Raw genomic sequence first — 23,243 nt, forward strand, 5'->3', positions numbered from 1 at the left:
ACTTTCTACGAAGTAAAATAAATCCTAATTGCTAGTCATGATGATAAATTAATTCCTTCAGTACTTTGCTTGCATGGAGCAACAGATCAACAAGTCAAACACTGTGCAAACATTTTAGTTTCACCTTTACACTCCATTGACATACATGCGGTATTTCTAATAAAATATTTTATTTTTTTTAAAAAAAAGTTATTATACATGTAATGTTTCAAGCTTAAAACATTAACCAAACATCTCTATTCTTACAAGTTGTCGAAAAGGTAGCTTTAATTATAGATTCTTATATCTAAGTACAGAAAATATTGGCCAATCACCTCGTTAGAAAGCTTTCTATACTCATCCATAAAGGGAAGAAATTAAACAACGTACACTATGTGATCAAAAGTATCCGGACACCCCCCAAAACATACGTTTTTCATATTAGGTGCATTGTGCTGCCACCTACTGCCAGATACTCATTATCAGCGACCTCAGTAGTCATTAGACATTGTGAGAAAGCCGAATGGGGCGCTCCGCGGAACTCACGGACTTCGAACGTGGCCAGGTGATTGGGTGTCACTTGTGTCAGAAGTCTGTACGCGAGATTTCCACACTCCTAAACATCCCTAGTTCCACTGTGTCTGATGTAATAGTGAAGTGGAAACGTGAAGGGACACGTACAGCACAAAAGCGTACAGTCCGACCTCGTCTGTTGACTGATAGAGACCGCCGACAGTTGAAGAGGGTCGTAAAGTATAATAGGCAGACATCTATCCAGACCATCACACAGGAATTCCAAACTGCATCAGGATCCACTCCAAGTACTATGACAGTTAGGCGTGAGGTGAGAAAACTTGGATTTCATGATCGAGCGGCTGCTCATAAGCCACACATCACTCAGGTAAATGCCAAACGACGCCTCGCTTGGTGTAAGCATTTGACGATTGAACAGTGGAAAAACGTTGTATGGAGTGACGAATCACGGTACACAATGTGACGATCCAATGGCAGGGTGTAGGTATGGCGAATGCCCGGTGAATATAATCTGTCAGCGTGTGTAGTGCTAACAGTAAAATTCTAGGTGGTGATGTTATGGTGTGGTTGTGTTTTTCTTGGAGGGGGCTTGCACCCCTTGTTTTGTGTGGCACTCTCGCAGCGCAAGCCTACATTGATGTTTTAAGCACCTTCTTGCTTCCCATTGTTGAAGAGCAATTCGGGGATGGCGATTGCATCTTTCAACACGATCGAGCACCTGTTCATACTGCACGGCCTGTGGCGGAGTGGTTACACGACCATAACATCCCTGTAATGGACTGACCTGCACAGAGTCCTGACTTGAATCCTATAGAACACCTTTGGGATGTTGTGGAACGCCGACTTCGTGCAAGGCCTCACCGACCTACATCGATGCCTCTCCTCAGTTCAGCACTCCGTGAAGAATGGGCTGCCTTCCCCAAGAAACCTTCCAGCACCTGATTGAAAGTATGCCTGCGAGAGTGGAACCTGTCATCAAGGCTAAGGGTAGGCCAGCACCATATTGAATTCCAGCAGTACCGATGGAAGGCGCCACGAACTTGTAAGTCATTTTCAGTCAGATTTCCGGATACTTTTGATCACATAGTGTATGTATGAATGTTTTGCCCAAAGGCTGGTTCTAGCCAACATTTCGCAATGTAACTAGGTGGGACCACTAATCCAGTAAATCACGGGTAGGATGACCAGTTCTGCTTTTCCTGTGGTTCAAGAAGGGTCAGCAAATTGGAAATATAAGACTAGAGTGTTCTTTATTTTTAATATAAATATTAAATTATGGGGAATGACATTTAAACATGATTATGAGGAATGACATTTTAACATGTGAATTATGAGTTAAGTTATGCATGAGTATATGAATATGAATGAGACTTTAATATTTGTAAATATCCAAGAAACAAGATTTGCCTAGAAAGAGGTAATTAACATTTTAGTTCTGAATTTATCTCCATCATTTCCACTGTTGACACCGTATTTTTTTCATTTTAATATCAATCATATCCATTATTGATATTAGGATTCCATTGTTCCATTGTTGATTAGTAACTTCCTGAATAATCTAGTCTTCAATGGTGATTACTCAGGCGAGCCACAAGAAATCTATTACTGTTTCATTATAGTGACAAACTTGTATTATAATACTACTCTTGAGCTTGGCTGATCTCATCAGCTTGCAGTGCTGTAATGATCAGCCACTGTCTCAAATTCTCTACACAGGTATTTATTGATTGGGAGGGTATAATGACCCAGTAAGGAAAAAGTGTTGAATACGGCCCTGTCTGGAGCTCTATAAATAAACAAAGGACGATTAATAAGGTTGTTCAGAAAGTAACTCTGCAGTTCATAACTTGCCGTATTTTATTTTCCCATGAACCACTTTAAACAACTGAAATTAATTCGAAGCTAAACTTTAATGTCATGGAAGTTATAAGAGATGCTGGAAGTGATCCCCTTGCACTTGAAGACACAGTTGCACACGTTTCTGCATGTCATCACTTAGCACACCACACCACGGTACTTCATAGTTACTTTCTGAACACCTGGGTATCTTAATAATATTGGTAGCATAGGGTCTACCTTCATCTCCCAGTCTCTCTTTGCTCTTACTTTTTACGGTTGTGTGAAAACCAGAAAACATTAGAAGTACTCGTAAGCAAAGACGTACGTAGGGAGTGGGTATGGACCTCTTTCCCCGAAATCCCGACTTTTCTGTAAATTTAATCTAGTTTTAAGGTGATTTGACAAATTAAAATTTAACCTCACATTGGATGTGGACACTTTCCGAAGTAAATTCCTGGATACATGCTTGCTTGTAAGCACTGTATTTAAAAAGTGAGAGTCCTGCAACTATTATGTGTAACTTCAAAAGGCGATTAGAATACGTGTACTTTATTTTTTAAATTATTTTTCCCCATCAGAATCTACCTGAACGAGTAATGATAATAGGCTATGAAAAATGGAACCACAGACTATTTACGGAACCGCGGGTTTACAGCGGTAGAACGCTGTTCGACTACACCTCGCGCCAAGTTGGTTTTGTGCTGGACAAACACTGTGTGCGTGGGTTCTCTAATTTCTTTCTATTTTCTTCTTCCAATCTTTCGTTCATTATCGTAACTGCCTCCCTTAGCCTCGGAACATACGGTAATCATGAAAAACAGACTATTTACTGTCAAAAAAGATTAGCCTCTGTTTTTGTAGATTTTGACTAAATTCAATGCAAAATCCTGCTGTAATTGTAATGAGGAATGAGAATTGGAATGTGAACTGTTTCAACTATTCCACACTGCATTTTTGTGCTATTACTATTATAACGATACGTGCAATTTATTCCTTTAAAACTCAGCTGTGGTGCTTTATGACAAGTGGTTAATGTAAGTGTTTTTGTGCTTTTTTGCATGAGTTTTCCCCGGCTTGGATTCGCGAGGGAAATAACGTCCCACATTATGCCTGTAAGGCTAAGACAAGCACCTTACGGGATTAAAGCAAGTGAGGAGTCCAAGGTTTGGAGGGTGCGTTGAGTTGATTTTAGTTTAGCGTCCCTTTCAGCATCGAGGCTATATGAGACGTGGACCTATTGATTAACGTGGAATACGAACCACATAAGCTCCCGCCCAGGAATCGAACCCGGGTCTCCCACACCAAAGGCGCGTACGCTAACCGCTTAGCCACGAGGGAGCTCATGGTTTGGAGGGTGCGTCCAATAGCACAATACACTATGTTTATGTAGTATCGAACGGATGTTATTCTTCAGTCGAGAAAAACGATAGGTAATTTTTAAGTACTACCACATACAGGGTGGCCCAAATGTAGATATAGAGGCCAGTATCGATTATAGGCATGGGCGCGAGACCAAACGAGACGAGAACTGAAACAAGTCTCGTCTCGTCTCGCAAATTCAAAAGCTGTTCTCGTCTCGCGTCTCGTCTCGTCTCGCAGACCTAAGTTCTCGTCTCGCGTCTCGCAAAATTTTGGAAGTCTCGTCTCGCGGTCTCGCGCGAGACTTCTCGCGTTGGTCTCGCGGTCTCGCAAATCAATACTGGAATAATGTAGTCTTCATTCGACCCTTTTAAAATAATGTATACTCAAAGTTTACATAGTTTTGTTTCTTAGTTGCATTGTTACACAATGCTTATCCACTCATTCCGATTCAGAATGCTTGATTTTACACCCCACATTCTCGGTATTAAAAATGCCAGTTTTCTGTAGTCTCTGTCTATGTGAAGTATGAATGAAATCGGAATGTTACATTTGAGTAATCTTACTTGCAAGACAAAAGCTTTCAAATAACTTGGTAAGAACGGTAACTCAAATAGCCGTATTTATAGTAAACATGCAGCGTTAGTAATATATATTTCACAACTTAAATGCACTTTCATCTAAACGTTTTCTTAACAATTGAGAGTTAAGAGATTAATCTTTAATAACTACAAGAAAGACTACAATGAGCTTAAATAAAAATTTATTATTATTACTATTATTATTATTATTATTATTATTATTATTATTATTATTATTATTATTATTATTATTTAGTCTAACCGAAATTCACGCAATGAACCAAGCTCATCTGAAATAATATTTCAAACTGTTTGCAATCTGAAACACTAGTTTTTTCCTCAAAATCAAAACAAAACCATAAAAAAGTAGTGGAGTACCGACAGCGTTTTTCTCCCCCTCCTTTTCTGACGAATAAAAGCTAAGCAGATATCAGTTCTGGTTTTGGTGAGAGGATTCGTCTTGCAGCCATAAATCCATTTATCCTAAATTTATGTTTACGGAAAGAAACAACTGCTTTGACTAAAAAATTTTCCTTCTTAAGCAAGCCAATAGGCCCTTTTTCTGCCTTCATAAAACAAGTTACCGTAAGAAAACAATTTGGTGGGCAGGGGGCACAAATCTGTTCTAAACCCAGAGGCTTTACATCACATTGGAACTAAACACGTGTCTTTTTCCCTCACACACATATATATATATATATATATATATATATATATATATATATATATATATATATATATATATATATATATATATATATATATATATATATATATATATATATATATATATATAATTCATTTAAAATAGGAAGAAGAAAGTCAGAGTGTCAGAGACAGACAGAAACAGAGAGAGAGAGAGAGAAGATATGGTATCCTCTGACCGACGCCTCGAATTTCTGCACTGAAGGAAAAATCAAAGTGAGCCGTATATTTTTGAACTAGGATATTTTTACCGAGGGTGCAATAACAGAAGACCGGAAACTGCAGCCGCGAATATGCAATGTTACCTAAGTTCATTGTTTCCGTCTACAAAATTTTCTGAAAAGACAGCTTCCAAATATGTCCTCAATAAAGAAATAAAAAAAAATGTATTGTACTGGTGTTTACTATCCTGCTTTTATGATTTATCAAGATGTTGTCTCGTCATCAGGAGGAGGGTGGATACACAAGACAAAACGTGTCGTTTTCCCCCTATTTGCCTCCCCCTCCTCAAGAACTTTATGACCAAAGATCTTAGCTCACGACCCCAAAGAGAAAATAAAGAAAACAGTGTAGATAATGGAAGAATCTATTTTATTGCATTTTGGGTAAGTAGTGACAAAGAAAAACAATCTTTATTTCTTGAATCTTTTGTCATGAGGAAATCTCCTAAAATAACTAGATTTTGATTAACCTTGTTAACTTAAACCAATCATGAAATCAGTAATTGTGACAACCTGACCAAACCATTTCAAGAAACAAGAACAGCTAACTAAGCAACTATCAGTGTTGCCGAAAAGTCACAACACTTACCCCGTTAATTAGATGCTTTGAAACTACCAAAATAACAGTAAAACATAAAAAAATCAATACAAATTTCATGATACAAAGGAAAATTGTATTTTTTTTTATTTCCACTAGTCGACATAATTTATAGTAAATGTTCAAATAAATGCTAGCCCAAAAGTTTAGAAATAAACTATTAGTTACTGACTTGCCTTCGTCTGCGATTGTCTCTACGATTTCAGGTGATGATGTTGTGTCGAAGGGATGTTTCGATAAGAATCATGCACTTCTAAGGTATCAATTTTGTAGAACATTAACATCTTTGGGGAGTTCATAATTATGACAGCATTGTTCCTTACTGCAAAGTACAGCACGAACGCACAATATTGATTTACCTTCTCTGGACTCATTCTGTTCGAGGGTTGGGGACGAGCAAGTTCAAACAAATTTTCTTTAAATTTGGCTTCACTCGAAATAAAAATATTTTATATCAACTCGAGAACTCGGTTTTAAAAATCTCCAATTCGACTCGATATTTGCTCAAGTTTCGAGTAGTGTCGGGTCCAAACGAGTTTAATTCTATAGTATTAGTAGTTTTTACATTAACTAGTGATGCTCACGAGATGCGGCAAGAGGAAAAATTAGTCTATCTTGAGATGTCGTTAATGTATTATCTCGAAACAAATGTGAACTGTTTCTTGAATATCACCAGTCCTGGTCACGAGGCGAGAAAGATTTGATTTTGTCTCGCCCAGTCTCTATCTCGCGCCTCAAAAAGAAGATTAAACAAAACAAAATACGGAAATTTAGCTGTTTGTTTAGGCAAATAGTAAACATTTTCACTTTCGGTATGACCAGGCCTAAATTCAATTCATTTTTGGTATTTATTTAGCGTGGTAATGGTACAGAAGGAGTTATATAAAGAATAAACACGCGAAATCAGTGGACAATTTACTGAAGATATTTTCAGCGAAACAATTGTTTATGTTCTCCTTCTTTTGCGAAAGCTTCATCCTCAACCATATAAGTGTCTACACGTTCAGCCGAATCTTTATCGAATTCATCGTCTGAACCGTCTGGATTCTTGTCAGCTTGTCAGAATTTCTCTCGAAACTGTTTTCGTATTGAAAACATGGATGATAAGTTCCGAAGGCTTTTGGCAACAACAGATCCTTTCATTTCTTCTTTGGGCAAATCATTTTATAAGAAAATGAAGAATTTGTCATCTCAAGCTGTAAACATTTTAATTATTTCCAACACGGAAGCTGACAAAAATTTAGACGACTCAAACGAAAGTGATGAAGGGAATAACTTCCATGGAGATTCGGCTGAACATGTAGACAATACCTATGGAGTTATTCCATGTGGAAACGACAAATTATGCCAAAATCTTCGTGCGGTCGCATTCGAGATTTGAGTGTTTGTCTGAACACATATCAATATGTGATAGGAAGGAAAATGGAATGGTTTTTAATGCACGCCATTCATGTTGAAGATACGGCCATAGTTGAATCTTAAGTTATGTTCATTTTCTTGGAGCTCTATCGAAAATGAAAAAATAAATAAATAAATTCAAAATTGCACTATAGATATGTGGACAGTCCTTTTTTTTTTTTTTTTACCACGTAGTAGAGACGCAAATACACATTTTGGGTTACGAAATATTTGGATCTTTTTAGTCCAAGTCGATGAATTAAAGGGAAGAAATATTGAAAAATTTGTTGTTTCAAAGGGAACGTAATTTTGAGAGAATAATAAGTATCATCTTACTTTCTATAGAAAAAAAAAATAATCTTTTGTGTTTCTAATTCCTATTAGTGTTAGTGGTATATAGTGCATAGAGAACGGATGCTGAGCTATGCCCCCTCTAACTTCTGGTCGGAAATGACTAAAACGCTCAAATTTGTGTTTCTGAGCTTCACTAAAGTATCTGTTTTCATGTTGTCACTTTATATTGTTGTTGTTGCTCCAAAATTCAAAAAAGGAGAAGAAGAAGAAGAAGAAAGAAAGAAAGAAAGAAAGAAAGAAAGAAAGAAAGAAAGAAAGAAAGAAAGAAAGAGAGAGAAAGTAAGAAAGAAAAGAAAGCAATACATATCAATCTCCAAAACAGATGTGACCATTACAGCCTTTTGAAGCTCCAACGCTACATCAAGATTGATGTGTTGTCTGCATTCCAGGGTCTGAAACCGCTACAAACAAAATCAAATTTTGCAAGCATTACAAACAATCGTGAACTGAGTCTACTAAAAGGAGTGAAAACAGAAAAACACGACTCTCGTTTGTGATTGCATTCCTTTTTACACCCGGACTTTGTTTACAAGAATGTTTTTGTGGAATTTTACAGCTGCTAAGGAACGTGAAGCAGCAAGAAACGTGCAGCCACGTAAACACATGCCGGGACAGAAGTAAGTCGAAATACAAATTGAAATTTTCACCACTTGTGGAGGAAGCTGGAATCAAAATATTGTTAGTATTTCACTGGGCTTTTTTGTTCCACACTGTTTAGAACTTTATATATATTTCTGGTTATTATCATTCACATAATCGATCGTCTTGCTCGATTTTTCGCTTTCAGGTGGAATGACTCTATATGGTTGAGGACTAAGCTTTCGAAAAATAAGGGGGAGAAGAACAATTGTTTAACTGAAAAATTAAAATGACTTCATTAAGTTATATTTTAATAAATAAATGACTGGTAGATTGACTCTGTCCTAGCTATTGAAGTAGACAAAGTATCTTTCCCTCTCGAATCTCAAACTTTTTCAGACGCAGTCCGCTATATGGATCCGCCATTTTGAATTTTTAAATTTTAATGTCAAATTAGTAAGTTTGTAATCAACAAAGTCAAATGCACCAATGTACCAAGTCCAGTTCGCCAATTTTACTTTTTCCAAATTTGGTCCTCCTTTTTTTTTTTTTTGATGTCAAATTGATTCTCATTACAGCAATTTTTGTCCATTTTTACTGATTTTGAATTATGACCACGTTTCAAGCATTTGATCCATAGTTTATCGGTCTCTGTGCGTCACCTTTTGACCCGTCGATCTCTTGGCTAACGCTCTCCTGGTCGTCGCTCTTTTGCCATCACTCTCTTTGCTGGCGCTCTACTGTCGGTACACCCATGTTTATTACAAAACTCGATCCTGACATTATTAACTATCTTCTCTTTAATATGTATGATGGTACTTGCAAAAGAATACCATATCAATATCACAAATGTAAACTATGCGAGACCGCGAGAAGTCTCGCGAGACTTCTCGCGCGAGACTTGCTGAAGTCTCGTCTCGCGTTCTCGTCTCGCAAAATATATCAGGTCTCGTCTCGCGTTCTCGTCTCGCAAAATATTATAAGTCTCGTCTCGCGTTCTCGTCTCGTTTGCGAGACGAGACGAGACGAGACTTCTCGCGTTCTCGCGTCTCGCGCCCATGCCTAATCGATTAAGTATGAAATTTTAATTTATTAAGATAATGAATTTATTTGCTTTGGTTTGTTTCCAGCTTAAGGTATAAGTGAAAATAAATTAAGAATAGATAAGGAAGAAACTAAGTCAGTATGGATAACAATAAGTAAATTATATAAAATATCATGACCGATCAGTACGGGATTGTATACCTACTTTTGGGCCACTCTGTATATTCTCACAAAAAATGATAAAACTAGATTGTTTTTGTCAGTAAACAAATACTACAGATGACGAATAAGGTGTCAATCCTTTAGTCTATATCAATTACTCTTCTGCTAAAGAAGTACAGTGTATAGTTTTATTAAGAAAGTGTAATATATGTCAAGTTACGAAGTTTTAGGGCGGAGGGTACGGACCCGGTGAATCCTCCGTCTGGGTTCGATCCTGCATGTATTGGTCTCTTCGCCCGAACTAATATTCTACTGTATTCTAATTGTACATTAAAGCTAACACACAAATACTTGAAATATATACCACCAAATACATATCTTTCTTGGTTGAGTTGTATAACTTACAGTATATGCTCGTTAACAAAAACTGCAGTAGATTCGCCCTTTTCTTTATATAATATATAGCGAATTCATTAATTTACGTAACTAAAGTTTAACCAAAGCGCACACCCAGAATTTTTTGTTGAGGAAGGAGTCCATACTATAAGATACTATCGAACAGTACTGAAGAACTGGTGTCGTTTTACACCCAATAAGAAAACGATAAGTAGTTATTGAGTACCACTACCTATATATTGTTCAGGAAAAAATGATACATCTAGATTGTTTTTATTAAAAAAAAAAAGAGTATAGGGGACCACAGTGCCTCGGATGAAACAGAACTCACCTCTTGGACGTAGGGTCCTGGTTCAATCCCAGCTCGAGACAAGTAAACTTTGTGATGAACAAACACCGTGGACATAGGTTTTCTCTGGGTTCTTTCGTTCACTCCCACTTTCTTCATTCCACAATTTGATTATTCTCATAATCACTGTCTCCCTTAACGTCGATGCATAAAGTAAAAACAAAAAAAAAAAAAAAAAAAAAGATTACGGATGAAGTGTATGGATCAAATCAAATCTACACCAATCGTTTCTCTACTAAAACACGTAACGTTTTATTAAGAAAGTGTAGAAATATCTGTCGACTTACGAAGTTTTGGATCAGTCAGGACCCGCTAGACACCGCACTCTGTGGGTGAGGCACTGGTTTCAACTAATGCAATAATATGTACTTCTCTTGAAATTCTGCATTAGAGAGCAATTATTGTTGAACATTTACAATCTTAGATGTTAAATTTCACAGTTATGATGCTATATAATAGTATAATACAAAAATACAGAAATCCATTGTTAGTAATGGTTGATTAGAGATATTTTTATATAAATAATTGTTCTATAAAGCTAATATGATTTTATGTGTTAATAGAAATCGGGTATAATCTAATTGAAAGCATTTTGTTAGTATAAAATTCAGCGGTTCGGGCGAAGAATAATGGTATGTCATATTTTCTTACTTTCGAGTAAATTCGAAAAGAAGGTTGACCACTCCCATGCATTTGAATGCAATGACATATACCAAACAAGTATTCTCCATCTTCTGCAGGCACATTTTCGGAAGAAAACTACCTACATGCTCTTCTGTAGTTCGATCAGAACCATTCCACCTAATTATTCAATTTCACCGGGAGTGGAGCTTACCATTATGTTAGTCTGAACCGTTCAATTACTATACAAGTGATAAACATATGAAAGAAATATTATTTGTATATAATTTGTGATTCTTTTCTTACTTAATATACATATATATGTTTGTATAAACCAAGTATAAGAACCATCTTATTCATAATAAACTATGAGTGGTTCCAATCTTGGGTTTCAATTTTTTTTTATCTTCTTTGCCAAGTGATAAATAAAATTTTCTTTCTCAAATATCTGTACTGATACGTTTACCGACAAAATTGTCATCAACTTATTTAACTCTATTTTGCATGCTTTCTATTTTCCCATTTTTTTTTCTGCACGAGTGACTCAACACGAGAAAATATGAAAGAATGAAAATTAATGAGGCACGAATAAGCACACCATAAACACTTAAATTACTTTGCCACTCCATTTCACCTCCATTTACCTCCCTCTTCTAAACACAATGCACGTGATTTTTTTACATTTCAAAATATAAAACATTTTCCATTATTCTTATAAGGAAGTGAGTCTGTGCCATGTTGCACTTTTTTCTTTCAAAGATATTTGCATATAAATGCAAACTTGACAAGACTTTTAACAATCTTCCGCTTTCTCTATTACTCGCTGATTAAGCTAGCTTACGTAAAACACAAAAATAGTACGTAACTTACATTGCTCTTCCCAAGATGTACTCTTTTTATGTATCGCGCTTAAAGTCTACCTTAATCAGGTAATGAGTCACATCAAATGAAGGGAACGCAAACTGAAAGTGACATTACATACACTTTTTAATGAGTGTGCGATCTGGCAAGTGAAGTTAATGCAGAGTGTATCAAAAAGAACTTAACAACTTTGAAAACTCAAGGTGGATCACTAGGTGTTCTCGGTGCTATGCTAAATGCTGCTTGAATTGTAGGGCATTGCCAGATAGTGTCAAGTGTTTACTGATGCCAGATAATAAAGGGAGTAATCATGGAATTCTGCTTAGATACTTATTGAAGAAATTATTTTTCGACCCTTACCGCAATTCCTTTACTCGAACTGCAACGCTAGAATTCAGGGATTTTCTTGTTGTGACTACTACAGCAAACGTACAAATTTGGCAAGAACGCATCATGGCGTTCTGCGAAAGTTTCGTCTGAAAATCTATTTCCTTAAATGTAAATTAATATTTAAATAAAATATGAAACATAACACGAAAAACCGTCAAACAATATATCTATTTCGTGATAAGATTGTTACTTTAAAATACTTTACACACACAAATAAACATTTCATGAAATTGAGCACTTCCAGTAAGATCTAACAGCAAGTGCCATCTTGTGAGCTCATTTAAAATGAATCAAATATTTTCTTTTATTTGTTAAAATACATTTTTCGATATCAGGAGACACAACCAAATGAGTCAGTATCTAGTGCTGCAGCTGAAACAATACTCTATCTTATAGTACAAGATTTATAATATGTAACGTTTCATTGCGCAGTAGTTAAGGAAATGGGCTAAAATATGTATTGACTTCCGGGTGGTGATCCACCTTAAGTCATTTATCTTACAGACATGATTTTGGTGTCATTTTGTAGCAAAATTTTTTTTTTTTAATTTTACGCTATGCCTAAAGTGGTTCAATGTGACTTCAATTACTGATGCGGCACACATCCCATTTGAAGTCTGTTTCTTGCCAAAAATTCCTTACGAGCAATTCTATAAGTGTCTTTCAAATTCTTGCTCCATTTATAATTTGTATGGTTTGAGAGGCAATCGTTTTCTCAACACACGCCAAATTGTCATGTGAGGGACGTCCAGCTGTAGAGAAGCACGCCGGGTTGATTTTGTAGGACTGTTCACAAAGCTTTGTGTCACTTGCTCTACAACGTCTTCAGACGTACGGGGACGATCTGAAGATTTGTAGTGGCTTACCGTACATCCAGGTTCAATAAAACACTTATGCCACTGATAAATAGTAGGCCTACTGGGAGGATCTTTATCATACTTTATACGAAAATTACGTTGCACATTTGTCGCAAACTTGGACTCTTCAAACCAAAATACACAGCTAGAACGCTCAGGACAAATAAATGCAGCCACCTTTGCTGCAACTGCCGCTAGCGCTTGCGGTGGCTTGTTTCTGAACTAATGTACTACGTGAGTCAAATCTTGATGTATTTTGCTACAAAATAACACCAAAACTATGCCTGTAAGATAAAGGAATAAATCAATATGAGTTTCCAAATTGTAATTTTTGATTCACCTTGTATTACAGTAGCTTCATTTGCCAGATCACACACTCATTAAAAAAGTGTACGTAATGTCACTTTCAGTTGGCGTTCCCTTCATTCGATGTGACTTATTAAGGTAGATTTTATTCCTGCTTAGTCGAATTGTTAACGCGCGCGACTTCAGTCTGCAGGGTTCCTTACTCCCGGTGGGATCACAAAAATTATCTGGGTTGATTCACCATCATGAAGCAATTGGGGAGCTATCTGAATCAAGAGGTATCAAACTCCGGCCCAGAAAGTCAGAAATACTGTCGACTGGGAGGCAATGAACTGACAATGCATCACCCAGTTGAACAAGCGTCATCTGACTGGTCATGAATCTGTATGGACTGTAGCGAAAGGGAATTTAATACTTCCTTCCATCTGTTAGCAAATTTAATGAGTTTTTCAATGACATGTAACTAAAGAAAACGCCGATGATAGTCCTCAGGCCCGGGTTAGCCCCTCCGCTGAGAAGACTGGAGCTTAGGGCTACTATTTGACTCCGTCATATTTGATTAGGCTACTTAGGCATTAGAGAATTAATTGATTTATTGTGCTAGAAACTTCCTACGTGGACGTTTCTGTATTACATATAATACGCTTTCCTCTGTCGAGTGATCCTACCGTATAAACGTACATTTAACAATGGAATTTCGTGTAGTCGTGATTAAATGCTGAATTCATTGTCTACGCCAATTTGGTCATTGCAATTTACAACACATGAACTACATTTTCTTTGAGGGAAGGAGGGTCCTGAAATATAACCTTAGTCGCCAGAGTGTGTTGATTTGGCCCTGTGCGTGTCCTGTTATTGGTTTCAGAATACTTCTGACCTCTTCAAGCAAAATATGAAATTATTTCTACGTAATGCATTGCTACATATTATAAACAGGACACGAAAAGTTTTCTCGCACAGATGTAATTTATGCAAATGCCTTTCGTCAAACTAAAATATTTACCAATGACGACCTGGAACCCAATGTAATACACAGTCGTGCATGTTTTGGCCTTAAATAAGCTAGGCGCCAGACTTGTATTTCTAGTTGTCATCGCGACCTCGTGTTCAGAATTTTTCGAACCCTATATAAATATATATATATACTTGCGTGTGAGCCCCTTTAATGAGTTTCTGGCTACGCCACTGGCTCCGAGGCTAAGGGAAGCGGTGATGATAATGATCAAAATGGCGGGATGAAGAAAATGGTAGGAAAGGGAAGAACCCCGAGGAACCCCATGCATAGGGTGTTCGTCTACCATACTGCCCACTTGACGAGACCTGGGATCGAATTAGGAACCCTACGCACCAAAGATAAAAGCTCTAGCACTGAACCACAAATTTACTACAAAAAGTGTAATGTATTGTGATGTAATACATCAAAGACTCTCTCTACCCTACTTACTGTTTGCAAATGCTATCAAAAATCCTGGCAAAAACTACATTAAAATTCGTCCATTTGTTTCAAAGTTATTACCAAAACATGTGCGAAGTATCTACTTTTACTAGCAATTACCCTTACGAAATCGAAAACAAAAGCATAAATAACTGATTTGCTTTTCCATGCTAACTATTGTGATAATACACAAAACTTCCGGATGTTTAAGGCCTGTAGAGAGAATCAGACACGGCATTGCACTACAGACAGAATTTCCAGCAGCTTAGAAACCAGTTGTTGTAACATGAGCTAATTGCTTCTAATGGAGAGATGTTATTTCTTCAGAGAATATAGCGGCATTAGTTTAGTGCAATAACGCGGGGTGTCATATAAAGAGCCGGCAGGTAAGCATAGCACCTATACCAGCGTCATGTAGCGTTAGCTAACTCACGTGCATGATATGTAATGTGTACGTAACTGTATGTCTCACCCGGAAGTATCGGGTATTATTTTTTCCTCTCTCTCTTTTATCTATGATAACATCGGATGGTTTTTCCTTTTTTTCTTTAATGTTTTCGGTTTTCTCTGAAAATTTTCTTCTTTAGGCATCCGTTATTTTGTTTGGTTAGCGACAGTGATCTTAAAGCTCTTCGTTTTTTTTTTTCAATATACATGAATATGTCACGTATATAATACGCATACTTGAATAAAATGGATTAAGTGTATATTCACTGTCCATTTCTAAAAACAACATACTTAGACCAAAAAATAACAGAAAGAAAAAACTGTATGCGCATAAGTGTCATCGCTAACAAAAGAGCATACTTTCCCCTACATGTTATTTTTTCAATAACGTGGTAAAGAATACGTGAATTTGATCATAGTTTTCTTCAGGATTTCAGTTAGGATTTCAAAATGAAACCTTTCAGTTTTATTGACCAGAATCAGTGGCGAATGTAGCCCGAGGCCGGGGAGGCCCAGGCCGTAATTTTTTGAATAACAAAAGTAATTTAAGCTATTATTTATACATCTCTGAAAAGTTTGTAGTAAACCCATGATAATTATAGCTATCATACTCTGGGCTCTGGCTGCCTCTCCTCCCAGTTTTTACTTTCTAGATCCGCCACTGACCCAGAATGTATAACCTTTAGGCTAAAAGAGGCAGATGATTAATCAACTTGAACGATTATGAAAGAATTGGTGGAATGAGAATGTGGAAGGAAACTAGAAAACTACGATAAACCCATATTATGTTATTTAACACAAGTTTACATGGCGTGAGATTCTAAATGGAAACTCTTACGTTAGAGTTGAACGCTAAACTGCTGAGCCACCGTGCCCCTGTATTAGTCGCAACGATGAAAATTTTGTAACTACTAATAGTATGTATTTTTCAGTATAAATCTACTTTTAATTTCTTCTCCAACTTTATTCGCTACAGTTGTATCTAAATATTTGAATTTCCTCGAGTCTTCCATGTTATTATCATCACTTACAATGTACCCTGATAGTTTCAAATGGTGTATTTCAATTTTTTGTGCTGTGATACGAGGGGCTATTTTGGCGCCAAGATAGCCCCCCCCCAAACGTCATCCCCTCTTTGTCGAAAACTATCAGGGTACAAACAAAACTTTTTCGGTACAAACGGTACAAACGATTTGCTTTCGAATGGCGTATTTCAATTTTTTGTGCTGTGATATGGGGGGGGCTATCTTGGCGCCAAAATAGCCCCCCAGTTGACCTCTCAAGTAACCCTATAAGGAAAATGGTACAAACGAAAATATTTTCAGTACAAACGGTACAAACGTAGTATAAACGAATGACCTAGTCATTGTTTTAATTTTCTAAAGTGGGGGACTAACTTGCCATACGTTGTTTCTTTCGGACATGTTTTTTGGGGGGTCACTGCCCCTCCGAAGCTCTGAGAGTGCCCCCCGGACGAGACCCCCAAAAAATGTCTATAATATAATAATAAATAAAATAGTACCAGCAGTGCCTCCCGGAATACTACGAGTGTCCCCCGGAACATTTTTTCTGAAAGAACGAGTGGTCACAAATGGTAGCACATTTCTCCCATCTACACATCTACAAAACACCTTTTTGCAAAACAACAGCAGCATAATCGTTCGGTGCTGCATGGGTATCGTTACTGCAAGCGAAGGGTTATATATCAGATTTTGTAATTCTTACCGTTGTTAGACTCTTATATCAATAGAGTGTAGTGCTTGTAATTAAGTAAGTGGGTAAGTTGAAATTAAAATATATATACCAATTAACAATATTAAATTACTTGTAAACACACTTGATTTGAAAGTATCCTGTCACAATTAAAATGGGAATTGAGTAAATATTAAAACTACTGGATTTGTAGTTCTAAATTCTTTGAAATATGTGATTCTTTAAAGAATCGGTAGTTACTGGTGTGGGCTGCTGAACGTGGCGACAACTTGGAGATCGAGAACCGTAAAGCGCTTGGAGTTTACTTACCCTGGATATATACGAAGGAAGAATGCAGTAATTACCAAAGAATGATGTCCACGAAATGAGATGTTTTGTCTCGCTTTAATCCTCGTCTCGCAAAAAAAAAAAAAAAAAATCGAGACGATGCTACGAGAAACATGACAATTCTTGTCTCGTTTGCGTGACGAGGAATTTCGTAAGTCTCGTGAGCAACTAGTTCATCCAAGCCTTAGGCCTCAAACATTCTCTTAATGTTCCACGATTCATAATATATAAAAAAAAAACTATGAAGTGATAAATTGATTGTACGAACACAATGAAGGTAATTTATTAACGTTTAAAGATACGCAATCACAATATACTTCAAGAATAAATATGATTGAAATGTTATTATATCACATCTTTTGTGGACGTCTCGTGACACAGATGGATTTATGTAACATTCTAAATGAAATTAAAAAGAATATCAAGGCATAAAATTTGGTTCATAAATTTAGAAAACAAGACGGGAAAAGCTATTTCGAGACTCGAGATTAGACTAGAAACAATTCTTGGGGAATCGAGAACAGATGAAATTTCTACAAAATTTACGAGACAAAATAAGAAAACGTCGTTTCTCATCTGGTCTCGTGTCGTGGCCAACATTACCGAGATACTGCATTACTCATAACCTCCTTCAAGATATAAGCAAATATTCTTGTAGCACAGTTAATCCTTTAAATTGACGGAATAGTTGAATATAGGTAGGGTTGCCATATGTCCGTATTTTGTACGGATTGTATGTATTTTTGGGTCTGCGCCCGTGTCCGTACCGTACAAAGCATGAATTAGGAAAATGTCCGTATTTGACATTTTTGGGAGCTGCCCGAAAATTTCTGAGTCGGGAATCGCTAAAAACTCGGGCGAAAAGAATTGTGTTTTCATCATATAACTTATATTTTAGTTACTATTAATGAAGTAGGTTATGTTTTTAAAAAGTGTCTTATTTTCCAATTACAAGGTTTCTTTCGGTTAGATTTCATATACGTAATCTAATGATATGATTTATTATATTTGTGTTAGTGAAACAAAGTATAAAATACGTTAGTTTCCAATAGTATTTTAAGGATTACCTAGGTACAGTAGACAATTATGTGATAACCTAAAATTAGGTTAGAAATTTCAAAACATTTATTCTGTGTTTATTCACCGTGTCTTTGATGGTCGTCATTTTAAGGTTTGTCCGTATTTTGGATGGAAAAATTATGGCAACTCGAAATAGGTATGATTGAAGGTTCTTTAGAAAATTTTGAATCTTTTAGGTAGCAGAGAGGGGTAGGTTGAAGATAAACCACTGATCGGAATGAAATGAAATATTTCAATTTAACGTCCCACGATTACGTCCTTTAGGCTAAGGGAGACAATAATTAAGGCAGGTAATGATAATGGAAGAATTAAAGGAATGAGAAAGGGGGAGGAAACGGGAGAACCCCGAGAAAACCCTCGGACACGACATTGTCCACCACAAACTTATTTGACCGGGAACCGAACCAGGGACCCCACACACCAGACGTAAGGGCTCTGCCACTGAGCTACCGTGCCCCCCCTGAAGCGAAGTGTCAACCGCTGAATTTAATGTTTGGGGATAGAAGAAGCAGAATAGTTTTAGGTGGCTAGATACTATTAAATCTCGACAATGCTGAAAATCTCAATTATAAAGCAGAAATACCGATAAAAGCAAGATAAGAATATGCTAGAAAAGCCCTCTAGGGTAAAGAAAATAGTGTTTTGAAGGGTGTGACTCCTACAGAATGAGTGAAAAAATCTCGCATCAGAATAAGAATCTGAGAAAAATAAAATGTGATACAATACCAACATGTCATTTGTAAGCTACACTACAGGCAGCAATTAAACTTTAGGGAGCGTTTCTAATTCTTTTAGCATCAAGTATAGCATATTTACGTTGTTAACATTTCCGCCACCTTTGCGTTGGGACAATATACTGCCGCAGTTCGTATATTTGAGAAATTTTGCTTCTCTTAATAGTAATCGATTATTCAACCATCTATTTGAGCTTTCATAGGAATCTTAAATATAAAGTTGATTGTACTACCTCTATACGTAAAATGAAAATATAGAGTGACGTTTGTATATATATAGACCTATTGGTATATGTTTGTGTATACCAATAAGAACATGTTTTTAAAAAGCTCAGAGTAAGGTATATACTAGTTTCGTTCCTTCCAAATTGAAATCCTTACAAACACACACATTGCCGTAGCTTGCGGGGAATGGGGACCTGTCCTCCATTTGTTCTCCCCGTCGATTGTGAGAGGATTATTTCAAAACAAAACGTTCATACTCCATATGATACGGTAGAGCATGAATGTATGATTGAAGTATGGAATAGTTTCACAACATTAGAAAGAAAGGAAGAAAAAGCTCGTAAATGAAAAGAAAATGTGAACTGGACCCATTGCAATAAAATGTCTATTATTAGAGTCCCAGAAATAATAAGCATTTCTTAAAGCTTTAAGTTGTGTCAATATTTCCTCAATTTAACTAGTGAAGCATGGAATTGACCCACCATATCATTTCCAAAAGAATTGAAAATAATTTAAGGTTCTCCTTATGTCCCATCATCCCTAAAATTAATCATAAATATAATCTGGCCCTACTTCAGTAAAACGCCAACTGCGGCGCCTAGAAATGTTTAGCCTATTAAGGTTTCAAATTCTAGCGGGACCCACATTTCATGTTTCATATTTTTCTAGGGAACCTAAATATCAATGCTTGCTCCTCAGGAGAAATTTCAAATGACAGCACTGGTCACGGACTTCATTTGAATATTTACCAACTACATATTATTCTTTGAAATTGACCTCATTATAAATGTTACGATTGTTACGTGTTATTCATCATAAATTAAGGAAACAATTGAATGAAAAGATACATTGATCGAGCTGAATATTTAAAATTGTTAGCATTTTTGAAGAATTTTAAGAATTTTCTTACCTTTTCAAACTACATGTAGTAAATTTTTCTTCAGTAATTAATAATAGGCGATTAAATATTTCCTAATTTCGTTGAAATTAAGGGAGAAGAGGACTGGAGTTTCTGCAAAACTGGAAATAACGATTTTAGTAAAATGCAATATTGTGTCACAGCTATTTAAAATGACTGGGATGGGAGTGTATGACTCCACCTACACCCGATACCTACAAGCACCCGCGCGTATCGTATTAACAACTGTATTCAGGTAAAGTCAGGTTACTTGCACCATCTATTGATCAATACATGAACTTCTACCACAACAGCGCTTCAATCGACAAGATTGGGAACTACTACATCTCGTTATCAAAGTGCACAGTATATATTTATTATTATTTATATTTATTTATTTTGTTAATAGTTGCTTCATTCATTTTCTTTCCATTTGTTGATTGTTCAATTATTTGTTTATATAATTGATCAACTTATACTTTCCTTCACTGATTGAATTGCATTAAAGAAAATGAATCTTTGAGGAATTTTAGATTCCTTTAGACTGAACAGTACTTTCCTTGTGAGTTTTCTAGAAACGTGGACAAGTTATGCAAAACTATGAAGTTTGTCCAAATTAATTATGTTTTAGAAATTGGATTTTGTAAAGCTACTCTGTATTACCATGGTAAACAAAAATACGTTATCAATTTACACTAAAATTGTACTATATAGATTGCGATTAAGTAGAAATAATCTATCTATGTTAAATTTTGTTCCGTATATGAAAAACGAGAACGATGATGGCAGGTAACAGTGACAGTACATTTCTTGAGAGGAAGAAAGAAGGAAAAAGTAAATAAATATAGAGAAATGTTAGTGTTACGCGAATGTTGAAAATTGTTTCATAAAAACTGTTTAGGGAGTGAGTGGAGACAGATTTTCCGAGGCTGAGAAGACAGTATCAAACATGAAGGTGGGGAATGAAAAATGAGACACTGTGGTTACCCTTTTTACAAATATATATCCTTCAACTAGATCCGCGTTCACTAATGTACGTTTATGGTATTGTGTCTAGCTAATGTATGCATTCTTTTAAAAAGACATAATAGAAATTTTTATTGTAACAACTTATATTAATAAACTATATACTAGTTGTATTGCAAGCCTGATTTTTGAGAAGAAAATCCTTATATATATATATATATATATATATATATATATATATATATATATATATATATATATATATATATATATATATATATATGTGTGTGTGTGTGTGTGTGTGTGTGTGTGTGTGTGTGTGTGTCCGTGTGGAGACACAAAGTCTCAAGAACCACTTGATGGATCACAATCAATTTTGGCCAGAATGTAGAGACTCATAAGTTTGGAATCGAGTTTGCTGACGAAGGTGATCCATCCAGTTGATTTCGACATATGGACAATGAAAAAGCGGTCCCCCATGTATTCCTATTGAAGTAATTATGTGTATCATCCTTGCTTGCATAGATTACCAAAACACTAGTGTATCCGTGGAATAAAACGCTAAAAATTAAATTAAAAATGACTTTCTAATCGACAAATCTAGACTTAAATGTCTTCTATTTTGAAATAATCATTGATCTTACTAAAGTTATTCAGAGGGGAATGAAGAGTGAGGCGAAATACAAAAAGTAAAACCTCAATTTTTTTCCCCGTTGTGTAGACTGTGATAAACCAAACTCCTTCGCGTGATATGACAATTATACTATGGATAATAATACAGTGGGGATGTTTATATCACTACTAGAAATCACGAGTCCTAATAAGTAATTCAACTGTAGTTTCCCTTATTTGAGTTTTGATCACAGATTTGAAGATCTTGATGAATCTTTGAACAGTCTTTAAGAAAAATATTTTCTCTAGACGACCGATTTTAATAAATTTGAAAATTTCGCCTTGAAGAGTTTTTCACTGTATTTATACACGTAACTATGGCGTGAATAGGAAAGATTTTAGTGCAGTATCATAAATTGTAGAAAGGACCTCTCTTCCCCTCCCCCTCCCGATTTAAGCTCCTCGCCGTTCCAGAGGGTCTCACTTCAAGATAAGACTTTCCTTACTCCATATGATACAATACGAACACGAATGTACAAGTGAAATATGGAATAGGTCTACAACATTAAAAAGAAAAAAATCTTAAATGAAAACGTAATCTAGGCCCATATATCTACTATTAGAGCCCCCAGAAATAATATATATTAATTAAGGCTTTAACTTACATCAAATATTGTCCCCTCACAGTTTAAATAGTGAAGCATGGAATAGGCCCACCATACCATTTCAAAAAAAAAAAAAAAAAAAAAACTAAAAATAATTTAATGATGTGCTGCTCCTGTTCTGTAATCTGAACAAAATATATTTCCCTAAGATGAAGCATAATTGTAACCTGGCCCTTACTTCAATAGAATACCAACTGGGTTCCTTAGAAGTAATAAAATATTTCTTAAAGTATTAATTTCTAGAAGAGAGTGGGCAAATTTGATATACTTTTCCTAAGGACTCATCTTCATGTTTTCCTACGGAAAGTAAATATTAATCCTTAACCCCCCGCCCATAAAAGTTCCAATTTACGACACTGTTTTAGTGGCATGGATTTACACGTTAAAATACAATATAATAATAATAATAATAATAATAATAATAATAATAATAATAATAATAATAATAATAATAATAATAATAATAATAATAATAATAATAATAATAATGTTTTCTCTTTGTAGGGGTCATCATGTTGCAGCTGTGGCTGCCCCTGCTATTATATAGCAGTTTAGGGCTTTGTTTTCCGGCATCTGAAATTGACTCGGAAGAGTCGAGGAAGGTTCTAGGTTCAAGGTAAGTGTCTTATTTTGTTGGTTTTTGTTTTTATTCGATTTACTGAGCCAGTAACAATTCGAAGAGAATTCGGATGTTCAGTCCACAAGGGAATGAAGACCAATTATTGTCATTTTGGACATATTTCATTTTTAAGATGTCTACCTTAAGCTCCTTTCAGAGACTAAAAGGTTCATCTCCAGATATTGTAAATAACTTTTATCAAATAGAAAACAGTGTTTACTAGGTACTTAAGGGCCTGACATACTAAAAATAATACAAAATTTACCATTTTTCTTTTGCTTGTTTTTCATAAGTGAAAGGAGATAATGAAAAGCAACTTGCCACACTCATAGATAATGTTGCAACTTGCCACACTACAATAGAAAATATGAACCTGAAGAATTTTCAGT

General features: G+C 35.8%; 1 protein-coding gene across 1 annotated transcript in view; it reads left to right on the top strand.

Annotated features, from left to right (window-relative positions):
• Positions 1–23,243, top strand: part of LOC145688441 (uncharacterized) — a 140,425-nt gene that overhangs the window by 80,167 nt on the left and 37,015 nt on the right. Inside the window, exon 2 of the mRNA XM_081762678.1 lies at positions 22,740–22,851. Within this exon, the coding sequence (XP_081618804.1) occupies positions 22,748–22,851 (104 nt within the window). The 5' untranslated portion in view covers positions 22,740–22,747. The remainder of the gene's footprint in view (positions 1–22,739; positions 22,852–23,243) is intronic.

The sequence above is a fragment of the Thermobia domestica genome, chromosome 1, assembly GCF_964235325.1.
Source record: "Thermobia domestica chromosome 1, izTheDome1.hap1.1, whole genome shotgun sequence".
NCBI classification, from domain to species: Eukaryota; Metazoa; Arthropoda; class Insecta; order Zygentoma; family Lepismatidae; genus Thermobia; species Thermobia domestica.